This window comes from Aotus nancymaae, unplaced genomic scaffold, assembly GCF_030222135.1.
Source record: "Aotus nancymaae isolate 86718 unplaced genomic scaffold, 86718_ANA_hifiasm-v0.15.2.pri h1tg000033l, whole genome shotgun sequence".
In the NCBI taxonomy this organism is placed as follows: Eukaryota; Metazoa; Chordata; class Mammalia; order Primates; family Aotidae; genus Aotus; species Aotus nancymaae.
The window spans coordinates 59063786-59075964 of record NW_026988447.1 but is presented as its reverse complement, the minus strand read 5'-3'; the positions used below and the strand labels follow the sequence as shown (position 1 = coordinate 59075964).

Below are 12179 nucleotides of genomic sequence, written 5' to 3'. Positions count from 1 at the left end.
GTAAATACTGCCCCCTAGCAATAGCAAAGCAAAAGTAGTGATATTTAGCATTTCATGAGATCCTTCCATGTGGTCTGGTAATGTCAAATTTAGAACCATCAGTAGGAAAAACAAAGGCAGTGGGATAATTTTCTTGATTCTGAAAAGCAGAAAATTATGTTTTACTACTACAAAGGGAAGTCCTTTTCTATTGATTTTCTTAATCCACATCCTTTACAAGCATAATATGTTATCTAACTTAAGTCAGAAGTATTTTCACATTTAAATTATTATATGCCTTCTCTGTAATACATATTGACCATATGTTTAATGCTTTGCCATGATCTTCTACATGTATATTAGGGAAACATACATACAGACTCTAAAGAAAAGCATGTGTAAAAATCTGTACTTTGTGACCTAGTAAAGTTATCTTCTTGAACCTTTAGGATCATTGTGAAGATTAGTTAATGAATGTAGAACACCTGGCAGAGGATGTGGCATTTAGTAGACTTATATATAGGAGTTACAATGATCACCCTTATAACAATCCAGAAACTTCAGTAATAAAAAAGTATTTTAACAAGCCAAAGTTTTGGTAAACTCAGTAAGTCATATAACAAAAGATTCACACATTTTTTTTTTTTTTTTAATTTGGAGAGGTATGAGTGGAAAGTAAAAAGGATAGACTCCTAGGCACTATATAAAATATTTCATTTATCAGTAAGAATTATTTCATCATTACCAATTAACTATTCTCAACTATGCTTAAAAATACTAATAAAAAAACAGAAGAATGATGGAGTTATCTACAAGAATAGTACAGTATTAAAATGAATCATCACTATTATGCCATCCTTCATTTTTCTTTTTGTGCCAGCCAAAGTATTGCATCATCTTTAAAGAAGATATGAAAGATGTACAGAGACATCATCATTACAGATTTGTTGCTGTTGTTTTTACATTTTCATTGAACACAGCTAAGGACTGAGAACTTTCTATTTTCCATCTTTATTATTAAAAAGAAAAGAGGAAAATGTTTCATAAAATACAAAAAAAAAAAAAAAATTAGCCAGGCATGGTGGCACACACCTGTAATCCCAGCTACTCAGGAGGCTGAGGCAGGAGAATCACTTGAACCCAGGAGGCAGAGGTTGCAGTGAGCTGAGATCACTGCACTTCCTGCCTGGGTGATGGAGTGAGACTCTGTCTCCAAAAAAAAAAAATGAGCACTGGTCCGAGAAGTTCAAGAAACTATCACTGTCTGAGAAACTATGTACATGTCCGTTCGAGGTAACATTTGCTTCATGTACTTAAACAAGTAAAGAGATTATAAAAATATAAAACAAGGGCCGGGAGCAGTGGCTCATGCCTGTAATCCCAGCACTTTGGGAGGCCGAGGCGGGTGGATCACGAGGTCAAGAGATCGAGACCATCCTGGTCAACATGGTGAAACTCCGTCTCTACTAAAAATACAAAAAATTAGCTGGGCATTGTGGTGCGTGCCTGTAATCCCAGCTACTCAGGAGGCTGAGGCAGGAGGTTGCGGTGAGCCGAGATCGCACCATTGCACTCCAGCCTGGGTAACAAGAGCGAAACTCTGTCTCAAAAAAATATATATATATAAAATAGTACCACTATTCCATTTTGGGGGGAAAATGTAACTATTTCTCAGAAAAAAAATACGTTATTTTGGTTAACATGCAATGAATTTGTTACTGTTATTTTTAAATGTATTAATACATAAATATATTTTTAATATCCATAAATATCAATAGATAAAACCGATGTAAACAAAAACTCTTTGAGGTCCTCGATAATTTTTCAGAATATAAAGTGGTTCTGAGAGCAAACTATTTGAGAACTGCTGCATTACACCATACTTCCTTTCACCTGTTTTGGACTGTATAAAGATATATTAGATTAGAAACAGATGTGGTGCGTAATGCAAACGAACATTTACTAAATTGGAAAACTTGCTAGATATTTAACTTGTGTGTATAGTTTTGTAGATAGAAAGTACCAAAATATCATTTTATCGTACCTGATACTATTAATTGCCACTTTGACTTCTAAGATCTGGGCACTTTCTGAAAGGTAATCAAGCTTCACTACGAGAGAGACTTTAATAAGCTGTTTGTATTCAAGGACCTTAATGGATCCAATGTCAGCAGAATGGAGTTCGTACTGATGTTGGGGACACCGCAGCAGCTACCAGACAACAGGACACATCCCAGGACTGTTCAGAGAGACTACAACTTGTTAGTGAGACTCTAATTATGAGATACTCTAAATAGATGGATATTCCTAGCTTTTCCTATAATTATATCTTGATAAAATCTGAAAAGCTCATTGTCAGTATTCTCTTTAGACTAAGATCTAAACTTTTTTAATGTAACAACAACATAATGAAGGTCAGGAACAAATGAAGGAACAAACACATAAATATTTCAGAGTGGTCTTTTCATATTTTCTATTAAACTTAGCTGAATATAAATTTTGAAAATGATTGTGATAAGCTTTTAAGTAGTATAACATCCTTTCAGATTGCAGTTAAATGACAATGGCTTTACCAGCATATCAAGGAATTCTTTAGCTTTATCTTTAGCTGTGACAGTAGGTTGAAAAGGCACATACAGTACTGATACACTCCTTATCATTTCTCTTAATGGTTACCTGACAACTGTTCTTAATTTGCAAGCTGAATACTATTCACAGAATGTCAGGAATAGAGTTCCCTTAAGAATGAATCATACTTCTCTGTTCTCATTTGAAATGAGGCCTAGTATATTTTTAAAAGCAGAAATATATATCAAGACAAAAATAATAAATATCAGTCTGGCCCCAATTTTACGAAATCACACTATTCACTCTACTTATATGTAAATCACATAACTACCTTGACTTGCATAATCTAAGCATCACATCAGTGTACAATATTTCTAACTATTCAAGCTTTAGCAGTGCTTAGTATTCAGAGCTCTGTGACCCAGAGCAAATGGAAGAAAGCCAGAAATCACAATCTCTACTACAATGGAAGCCTGAATTTCAATGATGAAAGATTAATGAGGGCTTATTTTGATAGGTTTAGTTCTTGAGTAGGAAATTCAGTTTGGTAAAACATTATCAAAGTACCCACTCTTCTCCTTGATGAATCTAGCCTGTACTGTTGCTAGAGGCATAGAACATTACCTCAATAATTATTTTAAAGGTAGAACATTAAAGACGATCATTCAGAATTTTTAAAAAATGCTATATACATAAACTAATAAAATGCAACTAAAAATGTTATTAATAGTTAGAAACATGTTTTTAAAAATCCTCCATTTCATCATGCTCCTCCCACAGGTACTCACTGTCAACAATCTCTACATTAAAACATTAAATCTGTTCACAAAATTGAATTTAAAAATGGCCTCATCATTTTTATATTATCCACAGACTTGAGAAACAGCTCAATTAAAAAAAAAGATTTCAAAAAACAATCTTCCTATTAAAATTTTAGCTTTGTTAAATAATTTTAATATGCCCACTCTTTGTGACAAGAAAAGAATTGTAGACAGGACTCTTCTTCAGGTTAAGATATATTGTTTCTCCTGTTTCTTTTTGTTTACTCTAAAATTCTTAACAATTGACAGATCATTTGATAGAGGGCATTCGGAAGTATATGTAAATTAATTATTCAAAAATGAGTGTAGAGGCATTTTTTTGTAACAATGATTAGAGGATTACTATTGGCAATCAGTGGCTGGGGGTCAGGGATGCTCAGCATTTGCCACGTGCTGGATATTTCTAACCCACAAAGAATGACTTCCTATCCCATATGACTTAACAATTGTCTCTGAAGACTATTCACACTATTATTGATAGCAGCGGGAGGCAGACAAATCCCTAGGTAGATGGGATGAGTCCCTGGTAAAATCCAACCTCAAACCAAAGACAGTTTAAAGTCTGAAAAACAAGATACAGGTCTCAGATAAATCCACAGACTGGATTAAGAACCTTTCCTTCTGTTTGGCATGCCTTCCTCTGATTGATCCCTGCTACTCACCTATTTACATATACCTACCCTTCTCCAATTAGTTTTTTACACTGTTGTGCCTATTTTTGAATGGTGCCCACGCCCCTTTTGTTTTTTTTTTGCTTTTTTTGCATACTCACAAACCAATTAGCATATACACTCCCATTCTGGGCCCATAAAAGCCCCACACTCAGTCACATTTTGGGACTACCCACTTTTAGGTGGCGGGAAGACTACACAACTTCAGGTAAGGGGGCTGCCCAACTCAGGCTCCTCTCTCTGCTGAGAGCTGTTCTGTCACTCAGTAAAACTCTTTGACTCACTCACTCACTGGCTGTCAGAATAATCTCATTCTTGGACATGGGAAAAGAACTTGAGACCCGCTGAATGGTGAGTGCAAACAAAGCTGTTACCCTGTAGCACTCCCCTCCCGCTTGCCGAGCAATGGGAGAAGGAACTGCTGGGCACCACACAACCCCATTCATTGGGCTGTGGATGTGAGACTGAAAGAGCTGTTAGCATGCTGTAACACCCCCTTTGGGGTTTCAGGGTCACAAGTCCATCCCTGTTCAAGTGCCACAGCATTCCCCTCATCATACACTGGTTCCCAAGGTGAAAGCAGGTCATTGCATGCCTGGCTCAGCTGTGGGGCAAGTGCTAGATCTGGGCCAGAGCTCAAGCCAAGCAGAGCCTGGCTGGCTGGATGGGCCAGGTACCTCCTGTGGCAAGCCCAGGGCCAAGCAAGGCCTGGGCATGGGCATTGCTGGACACAAAGGTCTCTGGCTGGTGAAGTGGCACTGAAAAAATCCTGTGTCACCATATAAATCAGTATTACTTTCGTAATAACACTGCTATTGCAGAATTTTTTATAAGAACCAAGAATGCTCCAGTAATTTTACAAGTAGATCATAACGGGGAAACATAAATAAATACATTATATCATAATTATTGAATTATTGAATAATTCACTCACCCTGCATAGCAGCACACTTAACACCAATGTACTCTCCACTCAGATTTAACAAGTATTAACATTTTGCCACATTTGCTCTAAAATTTTTTAAACCAAAATAAAATATGACCAATACAATAGAAGCCTCTTTTGTACCACTCCTGAATTTCAATCCTCCCTTTTTAAATTTATGTTTTCTACTTTCTGTAACCTTAATAAGAATTATTTCCTAGATTACAAATATAAATGTAACACTCCAAATTTAGGTCTTCTGGTAAATCTATAATTTATTTTTATGTGCTGTATGAAGTTTGGCTTTCATTTACACCACCCTCCACATAGTTATTCAATCAGGACCATTAATAATACTTTCTTTTCTAATTGATTGTACAGTCGTGTCTGTCATATACTACCAAATTCTATATATGGACGGGTCTGTTTTATGTATTCTCTTATATTTTATTAGCTTGTATTAATATCACTAATGTTGTTTTGGTTAATAAATGCCTTTTTAAAAATCTCCTTTGGCCAGTAACTTTAAGTTTTTATATTTATCTCATAAGTACTATAAAGATAGATTTTCAAAAATATCTGAAAATCTCCTTTAATAAGCCATTTAATTAGCTTACATTCTTTCTATGTTCTTTCTGTTTCTATAGGATTAAATGTCTTTTCTTTGTTCTATCCTGAACCCTCCATTGGTTTGGTGTAGCAGTTATATATTCTCTTTCTGTTCTTTTCACAATTACCATTAAATTAATTCTTTTTTGAGACTGAGTCTCGCTGTGTCACCAGGCTGGAGTGCAGTGGCATGATCTTGGCTCACTGCAACCTCTCCCTCCGGGGTTTAAGTGATTCTCCTGCCTCAGCCTACCAAGTAGCTGGGACTACAGGCGTGCACAGCTATACCCAGCTAATTTTTGCATTTTTAGTAGAGACAGGGTTTCACCATATTGGTCAGGATCATCTTTATCTCTTGACCTTGTGATCTGCCCGCCTCCTCTCAAAGTGCTGGGATTATAGGTGTGAGCCACCACACCCGGCCATTAAATTAAATTTTTAACAAGCATTATTGAACTTCTGAATTTTTTGTGAGGAGAGACATTTACTGTCCTTTGCTGTGGACTATCTTTTCAAATATGTTTGTAAAAAAAAAACAGTCTTGTTAAACAGAAATAGAATCTCTCTGGAACAAAGGACAGATTTACTAATAGCCTTAGATGAAAAAGGCTGTCTCTCAAACAAAGGGAAGGCATATCTATTTAAAAAAAATTATAATTCTCTAAGCTGATACTTTCTTGTAATCCACTACATATGCAAGCATCATCTAGGTCCTTGATGTTGCCTCCACAGGATTTGAGAGCAAGAGAAACCAACACAAATATGCTAATGATCATGCTGGTTGCTGTACTGTCAGTGATAAAGTCCTTTGTCTCTGGCCCAGGAATCTTATGTTTTCTTCCAGTATCCAGAAAACAGTAACAGGCTAACTTATTAGCTTTCAAGGAGGGTAAAATCACATCTCAGATCTGAAAGGTTCCCTGACTTAATGTCTAAATAAAATGAGCATTTTCTTTAAATAATGCAAAATCATTAGACACATTTTAACTGATTCTCACCTACTTTTACCTTTCATGTTATTATTTAGAATTTTATTTTCACATTATTAGTCCTTCCCAAATTGCATTTATATATAACAGTCATTGTTTAAATAGATTTATCAACTTGTGTATTTGATGACTGATAATATTTAAAGAAGGTAGAACAGTGCTTGGTACACAGTAAACATTTAAAATGTATTTATATTAATTATGTTTTAACAATATTTTTAGCTCAACACTGTTTCTTACGTCATACTCATTCAGAATTCAATTTTCTGATAAACCAAAGTTATTTTTCCTTGCGTGTTTCCTTTCTTAGTATTATCTGTGTTCAGGAATATGTCCAAGGATTTTTATCAGATTGTCTTTATAATTCTACACATTATTTTTTAAAGTGACGAAGTGTTGCTATGTTGCTCTTGTCTCAAACTCTTAGCCTCAAGGGATCCTGCTGCCTCAGCCTTCTAAGCACGAGTCACCATACCCTGTTTCCACACATATTTGTCTACATAAATGTTTTCTGTTTTGGTTCAGTGCTGAGCACAATTTAATTAGGTGCCTTCGAGAAAACTTTTTAAAATCAATTATCCTTTCTTTTAGTCTATGTTTTAGATATTAAGTATCCTTTTTTACTCAACAATCTAACACCATTACCAACCTGGCAATCAGCTCCTTGATAGTTTCTTCAACTCTAGCCCTAAACTGGATCTAGTATTGTATTACACCTCACATTTATGATGATAATGTACTCTAACAGCCTTTTATTTTTATTTAATTTTAAAAATCAGTTTTTATTGATTTTTTAAAATCCTTTATGTAAGTATTTTTCAAATTTAGGTTCATTAAATCAACGTATTAAATGAAGACATTTTCAAGAATAACATAAAGCATCACATGTAGGAAGCATAAAACACTGTTTTATAACACCTACTTCAGTTATATACATGCACTACACATCACCACTCAAATTTTGTGTGCCTAGGTCTCAATATAAAATGTATTTCTTCCTATGCATTGTAAGAATAAAGTTTTTAAGAAACTGCTTTATAGTACTCTATTAAACATGATCATATTCTGCACCCGGGTCTCAATATAAAATGTATTTCTTTACATGCATTGTAAGAATAAAGTTTTTAAAAAACTGCTTTATATACAGTACTCTATTAAACGTGATCATATAACATAGTTTTAAATTTTTTCACATTACAAAACTAACACGTTAAATGAAAACAATTAAAAATTGCATTTAGGCCCCCTTAGTACCCATAACTCCTGCAACCATATATAGTCATAATTAATATTCTAGAGTATAGCCTTTCAACTTTTCCTATGTATATATGCATATACACTAAATTCTAAATTGCACTTCCTACATTAACAATATGTACTATAAACATTTTGTTTTCTTATCAATAATTTTTGATAAAGCATCCTCCTAAAAATTATAATTGCTTAAGGGCAGGTGCCTTCAATTTAACTTTTGAATAAGTAATACACTCACACTGTTAAAAAAGTTTTTAATGTCAAATATAACAAGTAAACAATTTCCCTTGCACCTATGCTACCAACTGCAACCCCATCACCAAGCAGGTAACTTCTGTTATTAATTTCTTTTCTTCTCCACTGTTATTTATTATTTTTAATTGATAAATAATAATTGTATATATTCGTTGGATATAATGTGATGTTTTGATACATGTTTATTGAACAACCTTTAAAAATGGCTTGATTCTATGTGACAAACAACAAATTAATAACAGGCTAAGTCATTGTATGGCCAACTTTGATTTTCAATTCTGACTTTTAGCTTGATGTGGACTACAGAGGAAAGAAAAGCCAAAATCTATCTAAGGTTCTAAGGTAGCATTAAGTAAAACACAGAAGTTACTTTCACTTAAGCATACATCTTGTATATCTTAAAAATTAGGCCTGAATATCATAAAATCCAAGTGAAAAGCCTTCACAGCATAGTTTAATACAACACTATTACTAATGAGTTTCTCAAAACAATTTGATAGTATCAACTATGCTAAGAAAAATGACATTTTCTTTACTTAAAGTGGGAGTATGGAAAGTAGCCACAGGCTTTCTAACAGAAGGCTATAATTAGTAGCAGTAACTTGTTCAGATATGGCTTCCATGACAACAAAACTTTTAAAAATACACTCTTTTGTGCTACTAATTCCGCTTTATTATTATTTTTTTAATCACATGTTCTAATAATGCACCAAGTACTTACATCTGGAATGAAGCCAATCTCATTGAGATGATTACTCAGCTCTGGATCATGAAATGCAATCATCTGAGAGAAGACAGTCAGATACTCTGAAATAACAAAGTTAGAGACAATCATCATTTTTACACAGTACTCCAAGGACATAATACTCAAATATAGTTTTATTTATACATTGAATGATATTTAATTTCTCCATAAGAATACTTTAATAGATAATTTTGTTTTGTTAATACTTTAATTACTTGCTGCTAATTATTAAACAAGTATACCAAAAAACTGTCATAATCTATTTTCTACCTTCAAAGTATCAGTTCATTTGAGTCACAAATTGTACCCATAATAAATCATGTTTTCCTGTTAAACTCTACAAGTACATTTTCTCTAATAACATTAAATGTGCTTTATATTTGTTGAATGTTCATAAAGTGTACAGATCCTTAAATAAGGAAGAACATTTATAAGCTGTCACAACGGAATAATTATGTCTCAAATTTGTTTATATATACAGATAAATATATGCATCTGTTCCAGGTCTAATTTATTTCCATCTAAGACTTAGCAATTGGCATATTTAGGAATAAGAATTAATGCCATGTTTAATCAGAAAGTAGGGATACAGTAGGCAATTAAAAATATCTTTTGTTGATTCTAACCCTATTAGAATTCATAGAGTTCAGTTGAAATATGAGGAATATGTTCTTTTTACGTTTTTTTTCATTCTTTCAAAAGTTAACTGTTCTTGCCAGTTTACTTACTATGCACTAATCTAAATAAGATGGTGCTAACAATCTACTCAAGGGCAAGTTACTATTATATTTTTACTAATTAAAAAACCAAGATTAAACACATTTCAATGAGTTCAACTTTTTTTTTTTAAATATAGACTGGGTTTTGCTATATTGTCTAGGCTGGTCTCCAACTCCTAAGCTCAAGCAATCCTCTCGTCTTCACCACCCAAAGCACTGAGATTACAGGTGACAACCTCATTTTTTTAAAAGTTGAAATGACAGTAACGTCATAAAACTTTTCCCTTAATAATCACGACTTTCTCCTACAGTAAAGTAACATCTATTTTAAAAACCAATTATTTGGTGAAAGTAATCTTCAAAAAATAGTATCAGCCTTGCTTTTTCAGTTTTTAAAGTTTTTAACTTTTAATATTTCAAGAGACAGTACTTAATTCTTGATAGTCCATCAGTACAAGTAGTCTTCCCTTATTTTTCTCAAATAAAACTTTGCCTCTAATGATCACATGAATTTTATAGATAATATGATTTGGCTGTGTCCCCACCCAAATCTCAACTTGAATTGTATCTCCCAGAATTCCCACATGTTGTGGGAGAGATGGGGTGTGGGGTAATTGAATCATGGGGGCCACTCTTTCAGGTGCTATTCTCATGATAGTGAATAAGTCTCATGAGATCTGATGGGTGCTTCAGGGGTTCTGCTTTGCTTCCTCATTTTCTCTTGCCGCTGCCATATAAGAAGTACCTTTTACCTCCTGCCATGATTCTGGGGCCTCCCCAGCCATGTAGAATGGTTAAGTCCAATTAAACCTCTTTTTCTTCCCAGTATTGGGCATGTCTTTATCAGTAGCATGAAAATGGACTAATATAATAGGTATTTGCCTATAAGCAAATATTCTGTATGTCACATATCCTACACAGAAGAGCTTCAGGGCAAAAAGAAAAAAAAAGATGAGGTGCTATATTCCATGCCAAAGCTAATTTCCTCATTTAATGTGAACTTTTACCCATGCAGGATTAAAAAAAAAAATACTCAAGTAATACTTTTTCTTGACTTGACGTTCATTCTACTGCAATAGAACACATTCTATCTGTTGTCCATTGTCTCACCTTTTCCTCTCTGAACAAAAAAGGTACAATTTACATCAGCTTCAAGAGTTACAGACCAAAATGAACACCCAAAATATATCTGAAAAGCCCAGGGAACTTCTGGGTTTAACTTTTCTTTAGCTTTTTAATTCTTCCTTCCAATTAGTGATGGTGTGTTTACAGTCCTAATTTTTTCAGAAACCAGAGAAATGTAGTATCAACAATCGTAAGTGTTCAACTGGATATCAATGAAAGCATATAGTTATTAACTTCTAAAAAGCATGCTTCATTTTAAAACAGAAATTCACACCCCAGGCAATTTTCTACAGCTATGCTCCAGTTTATTAAATATCATTCCTATTTGAGCCTGATAAAAATAATTACTATGTAAAATTACATGGCTAATTAAGGATCCACTGAAGAAATCTAATCCATCATGAAAATTTGGTCCTGCCACCATGCACGGCTAAGTTTTGTATTTTTAGCAGAAACGAGGTTTTGCCATGTTGGCCAGGCTGGTCTCAAACTCCTGACCTCAAGTGATCCACCCAACTCAGCCACCCAAAGTGCTGGGATTACAGGCGTGAGCTACCACGCCCGGCCAACACTGATGATTGGATTTATATGTTATAACTGCATACACATATATACACACACACATAGACATAAAATACATAATTTATTTTATGTATTATTAAAAGTTATACATTATATGTTATTTTATATATGCAAATATAATTTGTAAAACTAGTATAAGTTTTGGTTGCTCAGGACATGCTTTCAAATGAGATAACAGTATGGCCTGTTATATTTAGAAAGACTTCTGTCTCTAAAGAGAGCATCATGAGACAACTGATGAAATCTGCCCAATGTAGTATTCCAAGTTACTTCAAAAAAGCATTCAAAAGTCCCCTAATATAAATTTTTAAAATATCAAAATAAATACATGCCTTTTGATTTGTAAATCAAAATGAAAGAATTTAAGAATAGCTACAAAAACAAACAAAGAAACAAACAAAACCCAGACCAATGGTCAGAATAAAACAAAGGATTCCATGGAATCACGGAATCTTGACTTTTTAAGGAGATATTAAAATGTCGTTAAAACTCTGTAATTGACATGGACACAAAGAAGGGAACAGACTCTAGAACCATTCGAGGGAGGAAGGTGAGAGGAAGGAGACAATAGAAAACCTACTTCTCTGGTACTATGCTTATTACCTGCGTGATAAAATAATCTGTACACCAAACCCCCATGATATGCAGTTTACATATATAACAAACCCATGTATGTACCCTGAACCTAAAAGTTAAAAAAACAAAACACTCTCTAATTGTGATTTATACTATATAATTAAGATTTGAATCTAGAGTCTTAATTTCAAAAATAGTATTCTCTAACCTACATGTGACCTATAAAAAGGGACACGCTCTTCTTTAAAAAAAAAATAGTTCTTATAAAATTTCCCATTTAAGCTTCAAGAGAAGTTTATTATATTTCTGTACAAAATCTATCTAATATAAACTTTATTCATTTTGTATTTGTAAAACCTTA

General features: G+C 33.7%; 1 protein-coding gene across 5 annotated transcripts in view; it reads right to left on the bottom strand.

Moving 5' to 3' along the window:
• The window catches only part of TBCK (TBC1 domain containing kinase), a 263530-nt gene that overhangs the window by 151642 nt on the left and 99709 nt on the right, over positions 1–12179 (bottom strand). For all 5 annotated transcript variants that reach the window (XR_010345400.1, XM_012436502.2, XM_064384035.1 and 2 more), the window contains one exon: positions 8793–8878. Coding sequence is in view for 4 of the 5 variants with exons in the window: in XM_012436502.2 (XP_012291925.1) it covers positions 8793–8878 (86 nt within the window). In the remaining variant the exon portion in view is untranslated. The remainder of the gene's footprint in view (positions 1–8792; positions 8879–12179) is intronic.